General features: G+C 37.3%; 1 protein-coding gene across 4 annotated transcripts in view; it reads left to right on the top strand.

The window, feature by feature from the left end:
* FucT6 (alpha-(1,6)-fucosyltransferase 8) overlaps positions 1 to 19089 on the top strand; it is a 236754-nt gene that overhangs the window by 147682 nt on the left and 69983 nt on the right. For 2 of the 4 annotated variants that reach the window (XM_081772210.1, XM_081772211.1), the window contains exons 2-3: positions 12581 to 12814; positions 18266 to 18489. In XM_081772210.1, coding sequence (XP_081628336.1) covers positions 12812 to 12814; positions 18266 to 18489 — 227 coding nt within the window. In that variant the 5' untranslated portion in view covers positions 12581 to 12811. The remainder of the gene's footprint in view (positions 1 to 12580; positions 12815 to 18265; positions 18490 to 19089) is intronic. The other 2 variants (XM_081772212.1, XM_081772209.1) reach the window with 1 other exon arrangement.

The following is a 19089-nucleotide window of genomic DNA, read 5'->3' as shown; positions in this document are numbered from 1 at the left end:
TTCGCTCCAACCCAGGGATGCCACATTTATGATTTCGTACTAGATTTAGTAATTTTACTATTGAACTAGTGATCTAGTACGTACTTTGGGTAAATAGGCACATTCTAGTGATTTTTTGCATTTTTTTCTGATGCAGCCAAATGAGAAGGAAATGGTTCTTAAAATAAAAGGAAGAAGTATATTGCAGTTCAAAACAAATGTAGAAACCTTAAATTATTTTTTTCTTTTCCCTCTGACTGAATGAAACCCCTGCTGTGTAACGACCTTAAGTAAACAGCGGCTATCTTTGGTCCGCTACCTCCTTTTGTTAGCCGACATGAGATGGGTTACTTTTTTTTCTGGAAGAAAGTGAAGAAATAATTATCCAGTACATTTACGTTTTATCAGGCACACAGGCGCAGTCTGTACTTGTTTCCTAACGAATTTTAGCAACATAACATAAATGAAACATATGTACCAGAAAATAGAGGCAGTACAAACGGAAATTTTCATCTGTGACACATTTGATGAGAAATATAGTTAAATGTCACGTGCAAGCAGTCTAAACATGTCCTATCCTGTAATTCTATTCGTATGTTTATGTAGGTGAGACTGAGAAATCAAGAAACAATAATAACTGGTTTTCTTCCAGGGGAAAAATCTAAATGTGAAGGGGTGTTACACTGGGACTTTAATTGCGTCCTTTGTACAAATTAACAAGTAATAGCAATTTTTTAATTTATTTTAGTTCTTGGGGAGAGGAAGATGGAAGCGAACCCTCGTAAGGACCTTTGCAAGGAAACATGAATACTATCCGCCACTGTTTGTTACATTACACAAAATAGTTTTATATATATATTAAGTTTTAGTCAGGGTTTTCATTCTGCAGGAGAGGGGGGATAGTAATACCTGACGAACATTTTCTATTCTCAGAGTGTTGCAATGATAGCATTTCCTCCATTATAACTTGGCCAAGCTAGTTGCATTATATGTAAGGATTAAGTTAGCCTAAAAAGCTTAAATTTCTATGGCTGTTTTACTCTGTACCCATGTTTCTCATTTTAGGTCTACGGGGCTCTGTGTCCGGAAATTTTCGATGGCTTCCAAGTCGGAAAATAAGTGTCTCAAAGGCATATATATTATATCTATGGTTATATGAGGCACGGATCTAGAGTTTAAAGTTGGATACCGGTAACAACTTCATGAGCTTCCACGGTACATCGAACCAGAGTCTCCCGCGATCAAGGCGTATGTGTTAACCATACAGCAACGAGGAAATTCACATGAGCACACACACATATATATTGTTGAGTTGATTTTGACTTTACCGTCTCTTTCAGCAGCGAGGATATATGAAATGTAGACCTACTGATTAACGTGGAATCCGAACTACATGAGCTCGCGCCGGGAATTGAACCCCTTCCACGGCAAAGACGCGTACACTAGCCGCGGAGTTCACAGACACACACAGAATCAGAGTCCTCACACACCAAGGGTGAGAGCTGTGCCACTGAGTCACAGCGGCCACGGGGCTAGGTCGAGTCCACTTTACGTTCATAGTTTCTCAGTACATAAATGTTACGATTATGAAATAGATTTTCCTTAATGAGCTGCATAAAAACAAAAGCTTTCGAAATGCATTAAACAATTAGCTCGATTTGAGTGTGAACTTAAAGTTATATCAGAGTGTAAATACGGATACTCACCAAAGCTCGAAAACTTAATACACTATTTCTCCTATATAGTCAGCATGTATCAAGCAATCGTTCAGCTTTCATTTGAGAGGATGGAAATCGAAGGCCCCTGAACAACTATGTTACTAATGTGCGGAATGTATTTATCTTACAGTGAACTGCTTTGATGCCAAGTGGCCTAACTCCAAAATTGAAATTTTCCAGGAGTGAAAGTTGGAGTTCAATATCTCATGAACAATCCATATTTCTTTTATGTTGGGAACCAAAACCATAACTACTGCATGTAGTTCATTGTTTTATAACTTAGTGTTTACAAAAATCCTTTTAAAATATACCTATTCATAGAAGTGAATGGTACTTATCTGTAGTAGTTCTTGGCATCCAAGCAGTCCATTTATTGTAATACTAGCTTAATATACCCATTCTTCGCATGGGGGGTGTATTTGGAAGTCAACACCTGTGGAAGTATCACCATTCATTTCAGTGACCGCGAAAACTATGGATTTGACACTAGTATCAATCAATATGGGCTATTTATACATGTCTCGGTATTCCTCATCCGCTGACACCCGGCCCGCATACAGTAGTAGCTGAATTTGCAAGTCATCGCTGATGGAAGTGTCACCATTGATCTCAGCGACCGTGAAAACTATGGATTTGACACTAATGTCCATCAATTTGGATTACTTTTACTACATGTCTCGCTAAACGCCCCCCTGAGACCCCCTGTTTCCAATTTTGACAAAAACGCTTCGCCTTAGACTGGGACCTGGACCAAGGTATCCGTGACCAAAATTTGGTAACTCTCGGTCAACTTGCCTGGTCCCCAGTTCGGTCCCAGTAAACGTTCCCCCCGAGACCCCCCTGGTTCGAAATTTTAAAAAAAAACGCTTCGTCTTGATCTGGGGCCAGGACTAAGGTACCCGTGACCAAATTTTGGGAACTCTCGGTCCACTCGTCTGGTCCCCAGGTCGAACACAGACAGACAGACAAACACACAAACAAACTCTTTATTTTATTTATATTAGATAAGATATACTATGTAAAATAGTCTCGTATCATAATATGTGATTTACAACAAATGTTACATTATATATTATCCGTAGCTCGTGATATGCTGCAACTTATTAAAGCCTCAGAATAGTTGGGCAAGCGAATAATCCAGAAGTTACGTAACCCTATTGCGTTCATGGGAACGAAAACACAATAATTATAACTATGCTAAATTACTATAGACTACCAACTGCTCATTCAGAGAATTTATGAAGTTCACTTTATCGCAAGTTTTATACAAACTAGATTTAGACTACGGATAATAGTTTTATACAAACTAGATAATCAATTATTATTATTATTACTATCATTATATTTGCAGTACAACCAAATACAACGACATTAACTATTAGTTCTAATTAACTGAATTGAGCTGAAAATTAAATCTTGATCTTTAAAAATTAACTATTAATTTTATGCGTTCTGTACCTTTCTGAAGGAATAAAAGCTGGAATTGGTTTCAAGGCTGTTTCTGAGTGAATACTTTCTTCAAAATAATATTAAAAATTATAGAAAGATTTTCGAGACATTCGAGTCGAGTCGAGATTTTTAAGAGCTGTCTCGACTCGACTCGTGTCTCGACTCGAAAATTCGAGTCGAGAAATACGTTTGTCTCGACTCGTCTCGAATTTTACAAAGTATGTCTCGACTCGAATCTCGACTCGAATTCGAGTCGAGTCGAGTCGAGATTCGAGACATGTCTCGACTCGAGCGCATCCCTAATGAAAACTCATCCTATGAAATGGTTTCCAAGTGGAAACGACAATTTCAAAGTGAATACATGACCATTTCGGATGCCTCTAGATCTGGAAGATCATAATGGTAGACAGGAGGGTAACTATTGAAAGCGTTATGTGTGAAGTAGGTATGAGTTGTGAGTGTGCCTGGAATATCATTCACAACCAGCTGCATCTTCAGAAAATGTCAGCACGGTGGGTTCCACGACTGCTCACACCTTTTCAGAAGATGGGAGCACTCGATCGAAACAGTGTATAAAGCTTTTTCAGTCCAGAGATCCTGAATGAGGTTTTCCTGGGTTTTCCTCATTCACACTAGGCAAATGCCGGAATGGTACTTAACATAGATCCCAGGCCGCTTCCTTCCCTCTCTCATCCGTTCTTACTTCACTTTCCCCGGATAGCAGGGCATTTTTTAAGCTACCTTTTTGTATCCAAATGGATACCCAGTCCCAGCACTTGGATACCCAGGCCCAGCAGTTTGGATACCCAGTGCACTCCATAAATCTTTAAATTACTGGAAGAGTACTTGAACAATAAAGGGCATATCCGGTTTCAATGATGTAAACAGATCTAGAGGGGAGATGGCTGAAATTAAGCTTAAATGTGGAAGAAACTATGCAGATCCTAATTCGAAAAGCAAATTGTCCTAAAATGGATGGAACATACTCAAAAAGCACGAAACATTAATATTAATGTAGGGGAAAAATCAATGGAAAACAAGTATTTCCTTCACTTATCTCAAAAACCTTAAGAGGAAGATGGCTGAAAATTAGATTAAATATTGAGTATACTATGTAGATTCTACATTCAAAAAAAGAAATTGTCCTAAAATGGATGGAACATAGTCAAAAAAGATAACGAAACATGGAAAAGTCAAGTCAATGGAAAATGAGTGAAAAAAAATGAATTATCCACATATCTCAAAAACTGGAATGAGGAGATGGCTAATAGAAAGCTTATTACAAAGACATAGTGAAGAGCTTATAAATTCTGTATAGCACATAGGGTAAATATGGATAGAACATTGTCAAAAGTCAAGTTGTTTGAGTAAAATTAATGATAATAATAAAGTATATGTATCTTCTTCGAATTTTCCAGGTCACCCCACGCGGATATCTCACATCTTGATTTGGAATCTCCAGACTCGATTTAGCGCGCAACGTGACTTTTGACCTGATCACGTGACAGTCTGGTGCTTATGCAAACCGGATAGGCTCTTAGTTGAATTACTTGGTTCGCTTTCCAGAGATTCCCAATTCTCATTATCGCCCATTCCATTCTTCTCAAATATTGTTCTCTTTAACGTATCCTGGTCTAACATTTTCTGGCAACCAAACATTTCATGCCTGCTATGGGCAATATCGATAATTGAGATTTGTTCAGACATTTTTTCTGACATAATTAATAGATGGCACAAACTTGCAAGAAAAGTAAGAGATTGTCCGTTAAGTACAAAGCGCTATTTTAAACAATTTTGGGCCCTCTTTGTTGCACAGTTACCTTCAGTGGCGGGGAGGCTGAGCTCCAAAATTTTAGGATTTCTATAGGCAACGAATCAAATGCTACTCATAATCTTCAAGCCCCTTCTCTCAAAATTTTGAAATTCCTATACACGAAATATTCCTAGGAGAAGCTCCTACCAAAATATCTTTATAAATCTGCCACTGTTACCTTTGTGCTCATTCCCCTTTTCCCGTATACTCAGATATTAGAATCTCTAATACTGAGTCACTGTATACTTTTCCATTTTTTCTTCAGCGCGTTTTTTCTTAAATATTGTCAGAAAAAAACTTTTCTTTGGTAACCAGTCCATTTATTCGGTAATAGTAGATCATGTTTAAATTCCGTAACAGTATTACAGGTATTAAGACTGCTAGTGATATTAATGGCTCCGTGAAACCTATGGTAACTAGATGAGAAACTTATTCAATTACAGTGGCGGATCTAGAAGGTAAAAACGGGGGGGGGGCAGCCGGTACCCAGACTATGATAGGTATATACAAACTTTCAAAAATATATAAATAATATCTTAAATTATTTTGTCACTGAAAAAACTAAGGGGGGGCTAGGACCCTGACCCTGGCCTAGATCCGCCACATCTCAATTACATTCTAAACACATAAAAAACCAAACAATGCAATTGAAGTGTGAAAATAATACTAGAAATTAATCAGTAGCAAGTGGAAGAACACGCTTTAAAACAGGAGAGACTTAAACCATAAAGATATTTTTTGATTACATTGTTTCTTAAAAAATAAAATATTGTTAGTAATACCTGTATTTAGTATTGAATACATACGTATACACCTTAAAATGATTTCGTTAGGGAAATGTTTAGTCAGGTTCACATATTGTTATTTCTTTGTTGAGTGGTTTGTGTCTTGTATTGTGTGTTTTTTGTCCTCTCCATCTCTACTAGTCGCGTTTCTTTGTCCTTGTCCTGTCTATGTCCAACTTAAAAATATGGATATAAAAATAAATAAATAAATTAAGGAAAATATTAAATCACGATAGCACAGTATGGTTTTATCTTTATACGTATACCGACCTGAGGGCGGATCTGAACCAAAATGTAAAAAAAGAACATGTGCGCTCCTGTATTAATGGCGATGTGTTAAATTGGAAATGAAACGGCTAGCAGAAGTCTGACAAATACATCATTTTATATGCCATTGTTTCAAAAATGTACATTATACAAAACTGCTTTAAAAACTCTGTGCGTTTGAACTTTGCTATGTGTGTGTAAAGGGCCCTTTTGTACCTGGATACCCAGAAGCGATTTCTTAAAAAATGCACTGCCGGATAGTGCTCGCCGAGGGACGTCATCCCTCGTACGTGACGGGCTGAATGGCCGTAGATGCCGAAAACCCAGAAGTCTAAATCTTAAATCTTTTCCAGAAGAGAAATCGCGAGGACGTTGCAAGAAAAATGTGAGATGGATGGAGAGGACACTTTCGACAGACTAGTGAATGGATAAAAATTAGGTTTATCTTTATAATCCAGAAACGAAGGAAATGACCAAACAATGGAAATGCTTGTCCTCTCCCACCCATAAAAAGGCACAACTGCAGAAGATGCAAAGCACCAAGGTGATGCTTTTGTTATCTGGGACTGTGAATGAGTCATCATGACAGATTACGTACCACAGGGGCATACTATTGCTAGTATCAATTATTCCTATCTCCTGACTAAGTTAGGAAAGGAACTGAAGAAGAAACGTCGTGAATTATTTAAAAAAAAAAAAAAAAAAAGCGCTGCTGTTGGCAGACAATGCACCATCTCATTCTGCCCATGCATCCATGATGAAAACAGTGGGTTGGCCCCACCCCATTCACACCGAACATAGCACTTAGTGACTTCTTTGTTTTCCCAGAAATGAAGCGTCCACTCAGAGGACGTCATTTTGACAATAGGGATTATGTCATTTTTGAGGTTGAACACTGGTTTCAAAGCCAAACCGCAAGTTTTAATAAAACGAGAAAGTGAAGAACCGCTGTCAAGAATGTGTCGCTAGGCACGGTGCCTACATAGAGAAGGACTAATACCACCATGGTGTGAGAGTTTTCCAGAGTGGATTTTTTTTTTAGATGATTGCACGAACGTTTTGATATATCCTCGTATATGAAACATTGTTTACTATAGCCATTACTTCACTAAGATAAGTGGCGGATACCACAAAGTGAGCATATTACATTTTTGCGGGGGGTGGAGGGTGGGAGAAAGGACGAAAACTCCCTACATGAGGAGATAGCATATGAAGTTCCTCATGTTCTTCAGAAAGAAAAGTAATCAGAATTGAGACTTCTGGACAAAGATAACAATTAATAAATATCATACAAATTACGGTATCATGTTGCATTTATTTTTTAAAAAAAGTCTAGGTATATAAGGTATGTAAGCGTACGTAGAAAAGACGTAACTAGTGGCCCTACTTTTCCTTTTGCTGTGTAATAAAAATAAAAATAATAATTTTGCAAGTTCATTTTCCTTATCTATTTAGTCATCTCCAGGCTTTTCAGTTCTCTGCTTTAGTCATTACAGTATTTTCACTAATTCAATGATTAAAAAAAAAGAAAAAAGAAAAGAAAGAAAAACATATGTATATATAATATGCAAATTTGCTTGTGAGAGATGTACGAATTGTCATACATGCATTAAAATCAGCGGAAGTGATTATTGCTCCGTGCTCACTGAACATATGGGACACTGTGTTTTTGTATACAAATGTAGAACATTGCACGACATCGGAAGTGGATGCACTCTCTCTAGTTTTGACCTCGACTATAACTTAACACGTGTTTGAACTGTAAGGTTTGATCACTCTCCGTATCAGATTCCTGATGATTGTCATATAGTGAGACATTGATTATACTCTGTAAATTGAATTATTTTATTATACAGCAAAATCTGCTAAATTGACGTAATTGTTTTGAATGTATTTGCCTGTAAGATATACGTTACCTATTTACTCTACAAACCTTTGCAAGCAAGAAAGGAGGCAATGGTGCCGTGTAGGTTTTCTCGGAGTTCTCCCCGTTTTGCTATATGAGAAGTGGACCTACAGCTTAACGTAGAACAGAACCACATGAGGTCTCACCGCGAATCAAACTTGGGTCTCGCGAGCCAAAGCTGTGTACGCTAACCATGTAATCGCAATGGAGCACTTAAGATACAAACTGGTATACGAGTAATAAGTAGTTATTATTATATTGCAAATGCGTATGTTACAATCTATAAAAGTTATTTCTTCAACGTACGCTTATATTTCGTAAGTTGGCCACTTTTAAATGTAAACCACTGTTGGACAACAAACATGTTTCTCTGTATGCATAGGCCTATATATATACACACACACCTGGTGCGGAAATAATGGCGACAACGGAGATAGCCATCTTATAGAGATTCTTGAAATAAGCAAAAAATGTTTAGTAAACATATGGCGGAAAATACTTCTGAAGTTTAAGCTGTCGAAACAAATTTTAAAACTTGGTAGCTTAAGAGCTGTAGGACCTATCATAATCGGTTCAAGGGATTACGCAGGAACTAGTATGTACTGTATCTCAGTGGCGGATCCAATGGGGGGGGGGGGCGATCGGGGCGGTTGCCGTCCCAAGAGGAAACTTTTTTATTTTATATATATAAATAAAACCTATCCCAGAGTTTGGAGCTCTTAAAAGTAGCTCTAAGTAGCAGTATTAACCCCCCCCCCCCAGAAGTCTGTCCTGGATCCGCTCCTGCTGTATCTAATATACCTATACTTCAGAGTCATGTACTAAAGGCACAACGAATTATAGAGAAAAAATTGGTGTACGGGGAGACAATATTTATTTTCCAGAATGACTAATATTGCTTTTCCCTTTCACATAACAACAAATATTATTTTCAGGAGTTATGGAAGCATACACAACCTATTTTACCTTCAAGGAAAAACTTTTCATAATAAAGTGAAATAAATTTCGATATTAAAATATCGAAATTTAAGGATGTATTTGCAACTTATCCTTATTTTACAATAAAAATGACCAAAATACATTATATCGTAGAGTTCGACAATCTGGAAATAGTAATTGTTTCATAAGATGAATTGAAAGGAAATCTTTAAGTTTTACGTCCTACGATTATGTCAGCTAGGCTAAAGGAGACGATGATGATGAGAAATATATGAAATGGTGGAATGAAGAAAGTGGAAGAACCCCGAGAAAACTTCGCACACAGTATTTGTGTACCACAAAGCTCACTTTGCGATAGCGGGGATCGAACCAAGGACCCCATGCTTCAGAGGCGAACGCTCTACCACGGCCCTAGATCTAATGATTGTCATTTAGTTGATCATTAGCTGATACAAATGTATTGAAAAAGTAAACAATCATATCACGTAATTGGTAGAGAATTGAAGCTAGATCTCTCGTTTGACGCCAGTTGCTTTACCTTGTAGGTATTACTCCAAGTAGGGTTTACTCGAAGTTCTCTGTTAGAAATAATGTTAAAGGAGTGCTAACCCAGGTTGACAATAGATTCAAATATTAGGTAACAAGTGAGCATATTTACAACGTATTCGTTACATATATTAATGATATGTCCCAAATAACTCAGATAATAAAGAACTGTTATACATCCGTTGTCAGACATTCGTATCAGTTCTAATAAAAAATTACCATGCCCAAAAAGCGAAGGATACACATTACATAAACAACTCTACAAATGCCTAAAACATAATGGGAAATATAAAATGTTAAATAAACTAAATTTTCAAGTAGCTAACGAATTTTCAACTCCCTTGATCATGGACATATTATGAAGAAGCAAAAATAATGTATTATTTTGCCTATTCAGAAACTTTAAATTTCTGGTACAGTAGACCTACAACTTACATATCCTTAGGTTCATATAAGTCTTCTGATTTTTTCTGAACACAAATCTTACACTATACGTAGTTATTTCATTAATATTGTCAGAAATTTTGACCGCCATTTGACTATGCTGGGTATGAGTGTAGCCATCTGGAGTAACTTGGGCGAAGTGGGTCTCTGAGCTGTTCATTACACGGTGAGACGCGTGGCAGTTTGAATGTGTAACGATGGAGTGGGGCGACCACGAAAATCTTGTTGCAGTCATAGCGCTGCACAAGGGCAGTCACCACCACGGATCTTCGCCACATCAAACTCCTGCAAATCAGTGAACGATTTTCCTACTGTACCGTCCAGCGTTACAATGAAGCGGGAAGTGTCAGTGACCGACAGCGTACTGACAGACCCCGCACAATGTGCACACCACATGCAGTTAAAACTGTAACTGCAAGGATTCGGCGAAATCCTATCAGGACTCAATCAGTGATGTCTCGAGAGATGCTCATTTACAGACCAACCTTGTCACGAATGGTCATTCAGGATGTGGGACTCAGTCCACAAACAACATGCAGAACACTTCATGGCTAATGCTTTATGCCAGAAAAGAGTGATGAAAGCCAACTCGTATCTTTTCAAGCGGTATGCTGGAAATAATAATACGACAATTCGACGAGATCACAGTTGAGCGGTCTTTAATTGCTCTAAATGATCGTGTGTACGCATCATCATCAGTGCAAGCTGCTGAACGTGTTTCGAGGGTGCAAAGGTCCAATCAGCCAGCATCAGTCATGGTGTGGTGGGATGTGTTCTTCAACGGCACAACATGGCTCCATTTTTGTGAACAAGTGGTAAAGACATCGGCTACCATATACCAAACCACAGTGTGGGGCCCATTGTGAAACCAAGTACTACAATGTCCCGCAGCCAACAATGAATTTTCCAACAGGATTCTGCTTCTGCGCACAAGACATAGTTAACACAAGAGTGGCTACGGGCCAACATTCCATACTTCTTCACATCAGACTGGTCTTCTAGCAGTCCGGATCCGAACCCAGTCGACTACACACTGTAGTCAGCGCTTCAATCAATGGCCTGCAAAAAGAGACATCCTAATGTGCTCTCCTGAAGTGCACCCTGGTTAAGGCAGCCCACCATTTCCCATCTACAGTCTTTGTTAATTCCTTTCATGAGTGGCTTGCCAGACTTCCGGGTCTGCATCCAGGCTCAAAGTAGACATTTTGAAACCTGATTAGTGCTCTTCATGGTCTACACCTTTATATATCATATGGCCAAAGAAGATCAATATATATTGTCAACATTGTGACTGTGTTTCATTTCCAAACCTTCGTCAGTATTTATGAAATAACTAGGTAGCATACACCCCTCTCATAAATGTTTGACACTTTACACAAAAATTCTTCATATTCCTATTTTCCTTCCTTGTACAGAAATCACAGCGTCCAGAATGCGGAACTGAGCGAAGCTCTTGAAATGAAACAGTTGCTCAATTATTTTCGGCAAAGGGTGAGAACTTACATAAAGTTCCCAGTACTAGGCATCACTCCAAAACAAAATTGAAAATCTCTTCAGTAGTTCGAAAAAAGTTAAATATTCTTAGGATTAGAATTAGATTTCTGGGCTTTCGGCTACCATGGTCAGTTAGTGTGATACGTATGAAGGATGACGCCCCTCGGCAATCACACTAGCAGGGAAATTGGTTGTATAATAATGGAAGTATAAAGGGCAACTAGACAAAAGTTAAAACATTTCCTCTTAAAGAAATTATTCATTAAAATGTACATATTAATGCGGATGAAAATTCTACGCGCGATTAATGCCGGGTTGAAACCGGAAATTAAGTTGACAACATACATTTATATAGTCTTAAAACCGGTAATTAAGTTGACAATCAAAAATTAAATTGACAAACACAAAAAGAGACTCAAAACCGAAAATTAAATTGACAAACATTCATATGGTGTTAAAACTGGAAATTAAGTTGACAAATATACAACGGACTTAAAACTGGAAATCAAATTGATTCTTGTAATGAATAAAAACAAGATATTTAATAAGAAACGAAAGGGGTTTGCAGAGTAGATTGTTCATTGGCTGATATTTGCATGGAGTCAAACAAAAAGAAAGATAAGAATCAAGTTAAGAGAATATTTGAAGATACTTGAACTTAAGCAGGTCAGAATTAACATGTGGCGGATGATGAACGTGAGGTGAAACGCTTCAAGAAAATAAATAAAATAAAATATAAAGTAGCATGACTCGGGGAAGATTTTGTAAGGGCAAGATAAAATTATAAATTAAAAAAAAAAAAAAAAAAACGAGTAATAGTAGTAAGGAAAACAGATAGTGTAATGCTAGTTCCAATAATTTGGTGCACAAAAAATCGAAATTATCCAGAATTATTCTTTACTAGCTTTGATATAATAGTATAACCAGATATTTGCAGGGAAAATGTCAGAACCGAATTATCCTGGTAACATTGATTATGATTGGTGTGACAGCTGTAAATAGCTGATGTATCACATAAACTGATGCACATCTAACAATAATGTTAACACAATGATAATACTTTCGTATGAACAGAAGCATGAAATAATTGTTTTTGTAAATAGTTCACGCGTTTCAAGAAGTTCCAGCAATTGGAATGGAATATCCTGCAGAATACAAATATATTTTAGTATAAAACATCATGTTTTTCATTAGAAGTGAAAGAATCAGCTCTACTGTTAATTTAAAAAAACTTTTCTAGGTTGAAGAATTGGTGAAATGAGGATGTAGGAGGACATAGCAGCATTTCGAGAAGGCCTACGGACAAAAAGTTTCCACCACAAAATCACGACCGGGATTGGACCAGAGGTGGACGTTTTAGCATTCAACCGTCACAGTTCCTCAAATGTTCATACAATGGTGAAAGCGCATTTAAGAACACCCAATAAAACTTCACGAATTTGGCCGGAAATTGGTTCAAAAGTCCAAGGTGATGGTAAGTGGTGGTATCCTAACATGGCGTCCATGGGATCCAGAACATGGTATGCAGGATGTAGAAAAGTATATAGTATTCACATCACAAGCACTTGTTACCCCGACCAGCCGTGCAGACAATTGTTCGGGAAGGTAATCATTTCTGCAAGTGCTGAATGTTTACCTGTGGTATAGTATTTCACGTGCGTTACGGATCTTCGCTAGCTGAGCAATTTTCTTTTCCGGAGCACCAAATAGATGTTCCACGTATGTTCGATAGATTTGTATCCGGAGACCTAGTAGGCCAGGGTTGAACCAGGATGCTGAATAGCCTATCTGTAAGCATTATCTAGCTACATAGCTTACGAATATATGATGCTTTGGTGGTACTTCCCTGTGTGAAGACCATAGGCGTGCAGAATGAGCAGTCTTGGCCCCTAATACCAGAATGCGAAGTGTTAAGTTCTGTACAGTAAATGCGAACACACCTTGGACCTTTTCGCTTACCTGCGTATCTGTGGGCACATGCACAACCGTTACTGTCGTGGACAGAAATGATTTAGAAGTTAATAACATCCTCCTCCATTTGCCTCGTCACGGGAGTATTTCTTGGCTGTGAGCAGATGTCAAGGGTAATCGTGCGAGATAAACCGAGAAACGTAAGCGTACTTCCAACAATGTATTGTTTAGTGTTAATTTGTTCACTTTGAGAAGGGGAGAGTCTATGGTAGCATTGATTGCACCAATGGTAGCCGTCCTGTCAGTTACGGCGGTCCGAATCATCTACCTGTCTAAACGCTTGCTGGTGCATTGCGGAGTTACTGGGAGACATATCTGCTGTAAAAACCCTTTTCTTTCCATTATGTGTACTACTAATATACTAGTAACACGTCACGACCTACGCGATCTGCAGAACAACAACGCTTCTTCCCCCAACCCCACTACATGGCCACAACACTCGTTCACTGGCGTCTTCAGTCATTGTAGACTCAAACAGTGATTCACACACATCTATGCTCGTGTTGACTGATGATCTTCAAACTTCTAAAGTTACTACGAGCCGATGTGCTGGGGCCCTCAAACTAAAATCAGCATGTCGTCTATTGACACGTTTTATAGTTATAATTTCGTTTGAATAGAATTGAGTATATGAGATGTTGTTAAATTGCAGCAGTTATACGTTCAGTGGATACCTAAACAGGGCTGAACTCAATAGATCCTATCTTCTATGAGTTCATCATCTTATTCGTTACGTTTAGTGAACTTATTAAATAGAAACTAACAGGAATACTTAATTTGCACACGATGCCAAGTTTTTCATCCAAGAGGGTAATTATACGGAGTGATTCCCGATCCATACTAAATTATAAATACTGCATAATTTAATTTATAAATAAAATGTAAATGAAACTGTGATTACAGCACTTCAGAATTAGGCTTTAAAAAGGTTAATATGGTTATGTGGTGTCGTTTTTATTGTTTCTTCGAAGAAATAGAATTTTCAAAAGTAAATATGAATATATTTTATATTCATAGGTTTATATTTAACAGAAACGTGTGAGATAGTTTAACATCCGTGGAAACCAATTAACTTCGCTAATAACCACAATAAGTAGATGATAATTGAGAGATAAGAATGCTATCATTACTGATTACATTGAGTAAAAAATGAAGCAATAAATCAAAGGACTAAAGTTATCAGAATTTTCAAGGTTTATTCGAACAATGGAACTGTAATGAGTAATAGATTCACTTTTCAGCATACAACAAAGAATGTGAATTTTAAAGTGCAAGGCGATGCCTCAAAAATGCATACTTAAATGAATCTTCCATAACTATAATTATTAAAGAGATTGAAAGTGGTTTCAGCGTTCAAATGAAAGGGAAACGTAAGTATGATCATATCAGTCAGTGGAAATTAATCATTTCTATTATTTTTACGTGTCACCCCGCCACTCCCATCGTAGGAGTTTCTTATCCTATATTATTTTCTTTAGGTTATGGTCATGCGTGTAGCAAGTTCAGTTGAAATTTCTTCCGGTGTTCCAGAAGTTACTCTGGAACACACACATATATTGTCTTAAAAAATATCATTCCCCAGTAAACTGCCAATATTTGTTAGAGTAGGAAGAAACTTCCGACTCCCCCAGCCCCTTCGAAAATCTTGTGCAAAATTTAATTTTAAACGATATGTTGAATGGCTGGTCTGCAGGCAAGTTGAACTCATTGGCAAGAACGGTCAAACTGACGAACGGACGGAGGAACAGACATCGACTAATCATTTTCCTGCCATGTAAAGCCTATAAAATGTGTAAATGTGCTGAAATCTTCAATTAATTTTTTTTTTCACAATCACTATGCTTTTTTTCTGTCCTATCGTCGCTCGAAAGTAAAAAGGATCCAGGCTGCTAGCAAATGTTCTGTTAAATTGTAGAATGACTGAGAAATCGAACAATTGAAGATCTCAGTGCAAGAAGAAGACAGTTCCAGTTTTACATTTGGTTCAGGATTGAAAAAAGAAATGGTTAAAAATCAATTTATTTTATTTTAGCCTCCAAACTTTTAATGCAGAGAGGTAGTATTACAGGATAAAACCTTTCTTTACGAAAAGTTTGAAGGTTAAAGTACAATAAATTGGGTTTTAACAATGTTTTCCTCCAGTCCTGAACCAAATGTAAAATTAGAGTTGTCCCCTTCATGCACCGAGGTCTTCCGTTCAATCTTGTTTAGGGCAACGTCAAACCGCTATAAGTTTTATAAGAAAAGTAGCTAAAATGTTTGTTCTTCGGACGGGAGAATATGATATTGAAAATATTCGCCCTTTATCCCTTAGGATATGCACTTCAATGAAAGTAAAATAATAAAAAATCCGTAGGATACTCTTTTTTTGCCATAAACTTGAAACCCCCTACCCCATAAGAATGTGTCATTTAATCAAAGTGACATTATAAAATCCCATCTTGAGAAAGGTATCATGTTCCAGAATTAAATTCAACTGATATGGCTTTTCCTGTGATGCGATAAGAAACCAACAGTCAACGTCGCTTTTATTGTGTCTGTAGGGACATGTGTCTGCTTATTTTATTGAGTGTATATACTGAATTTATTGTTACTAACTTGAGGGGCTCGTGAGACTTATTTTCCCTTACATTTTTTACCTCTTATATCCGCCTGAGAATATATATTTTAATCAAAATAATAAAAACACAGTTCGAGGTAGATGATCATTATATTCCAAAGTATATTTCAGTCGTTTCATTAGCGTTCGCGCCTTTGGCGTGAGAGACCCGGGTTCCATTCCCGGCGGGAATTCATGGGGTTCGGACTCCACGTTAAACTGTAGAGGTTCACGTCTCGTATAGCTTCAATACTGAAATGGACGCTAAACTCTAATCCAACCAACAATAGAAACGGTTCAGTTGGTTTCGTGTGATGCGATTCTTCATAAGATCACTTCCATTTTGTGCTGTATTTGATGGAAAATATAAAAAAATATCGATCGGAAAAAAATTTTTCGATATCGATATTTGAAAATATCGATCGAAGTATCGCACAGCCCTACGTATATACCGAAAACACTACATCGGAACGAGGGGACGAGTATGTTGTACAATTTTTACATGTGTTTAAGTTGTCATATAAGTCATCAACAGCCAGTCAGGCTTGGATAGCTTGTAAGATGCCTATTTGTTGTTTGTTATCCGAAGGATGACTGATAGTCTATCCTTTAAAGACGGGTATGGCATATAAACACAAGCTGATTGTTCCGTTGATTACGGGTGTGCTATATACCCCAAACAGAAAAACTGAAAAGAAAGGACGTGTGTGGTTCATAACCCTCAGTTTCATTTGTCAAACAAATCACTTTGCGTATTACAATATAATATAAATTCCCTTTGATTTTTTTTAAATCGTCGCTGAAAAATGATTTAAAATAGCAATCCCTAAAGGATTAACATGCCACTATTCGAGAATTTGAATAATATACAAGGTGTAACTTCATTAGTGTAACAAACGTTGGGAGGTGATTCCTAACACCGAGATAAGCAAAATAGATCCTATAAACATATACCACATTGGCCATATTGGCAGTTAGCGAGTACCGAAAGCGTGGAGACTCTTTTAAGTTCAAAGCGGTGCATCACAAGAGATGTTCAAACTGTCCGCCATGGACAGCAATGCATGCGTAACAACGCCGGATCATGGATTGGCGAACCTGTGCGAAGATACCTGGGTCATGGCGAACAGTTGCACAGGCGTTATAGATATGCTGTTCCAAGTCGTTGACTTCGTTGTGTAATGCTCTCTTTTGGTATGAGTATTACAATGCTGTTACTATTCTGAAACGTTTAATGAAGTTCATATCTGAAACGTTAATTTTGTTGAAGATACTTTGTTCTCAATCTAGTTACAGAAGATGCATAAAGGGGACTTGGAAATTTGGTTCAGACCATAACAAAAATCATTGCATCATTGCTTATGGAAGAAGAAAAGTATCTCAATCTCTATTTAACAAGTACAAATTTTCACTAAAAAATTCTGACCTCTCCCCCCGAAATCCAAAAATATGGCGAACGACAAAAACAAGCTGGTTGTTTTGCTGTAGTTGGTCCAGTAATTAACCAATAATTGTTCATCATCAAATTATTAAATAAATCCTATACCTTTAGTTGTAGAGGAAATACATAACGTTATTGATAATTTAATTTCCTTTAAAATTAGCTATGAAAAATGAAAATCGTTCCATAAACAATGGAGATTTTTGTTTCTTGAATGGAGTTGTCCGTCATTTTGAGACGTTACGCACCAGTGAATGACATCATCGAAATTATTCACTAGAAGGCTCCTCTAAATCAAGAAATTACCCCCTCATCTTATCTTCACGAAAGCTGCCACGGGATGACATGTTCTCCCCTACTACAAGCGCCGTCTGTGTGTGTGTGAACCGAGCTACTACGAATTGAACACTAGTGCTACCTCTAGATTTTTTTAGATCGCGTGAGCTCACTGGTTTTCCATATCTACCGCTTCGAACTTACTGTTCCCACGCTTTCGGCTCTCACTAACTCTGCTAGTATCCCCAATATGCCCTTGTTTGCTTATCTCGGTGTCAGAAATCACTCCCCGTCGTTTGTTACATTAACTAAGTTACACTTTGTATAAATGTGTGACAGCTCTGTAGTGTAATTAATCATGCTAGGATTACTGTAAAAGAAGACTTGGCTAAACGTTTTGCCTAAAGACATTGTGCTGGCTTTATTATACATAGTTTCGTACAGTTAATGTGTTCAGCCGTTTCCAATAAATCCTAACTGTTTATAAAAACTTTGAAAGTAGATGGAAGAATGTACTCTAATATATTAGTATAATCTTGTTTAAAATATATTATAATAATTGTAACTATATTTGATAACTACTACTTACAAATTATTATGATTTTTCCCTTCTAATGTTTCCTCTTTTTACATTTCAGAATGTAGCCATGCGGCTTTGGAAGCTGGTGAGATGGGGACGAGGATTGTTGATACTACTTGGTGTGTGGTTAGTGGTGCTGATAATGATGGCAGCCCCATTCTTCCACACACCAGAGACAGATGAAAATTTGATGAAGAGATTGACGAAGGCTCTCAACGATCTGGAGCTTCTCAAGAAACAAAATTCCGAACTGAAAGATCTGTTTAAAGATATAAATCTCAGGTGAGCTTAAGATGTTCTACATTATGTTGGAGAGTCAGTTATTTTATTGGATATGGTTGAATAGGGGACCCTACCCACTGATTTCTTACCTTTTCGTCCGCTTAACAAAGAAATAACGTTTACAATATACCTATAAATTGTTTATAGTACCTATTGTTCTAGGTACCATCGTTTTCCTGACTGCAAGAGAATACCATATGGTTGTTTAAAGCTTCTTAGAAATGTATATAACAATTGGACTGTTATATTTGAAGATAGTGGTGTACGCAAAGGAGGTTTCAACGTTTTTAACATCCTTCCTCTTTCTTGAGCAAGATATTTTGCAAAAGTAAACATTTACCGTATTAAGATTCCATACAAACACTTGAAATTATATGAACTTGGGAATTTGAACCTTCCTTCCTGCGTCGCCACTGTTTGAAGAGCATATATCATAATAATTTCAGTACATGAGTAATTATGTTACTGGTTCAAATTAAAGTAGTACATAATGCTGCTATAGATACCCTGTATTTGTTAAATATGGAATGAATATACAAAAGTACGTGGATAGTTGAAACGTATAAAGAACTATTTCTCATGCTAGTGGTTTTAAGCACA

This window comes from Thermobia domestica, chromosome 9, assembly GCF_964235325.1.
Source record: "Thermobia domestica chromosome 9, izTheDome1.hap1.1, whole genome shotgun sequence".
Taxonomy (NCBI): Eukaryota; Metazoa; Arthropoda; class Insecta; order Zygentoma; family Lepismatidae; genus Thermobia; species Thermobia domestica.
Note: the sequence above shows the minus strand (reverse complement) of the source record. Positions and strands in the feature narration are given on the sequence as shown.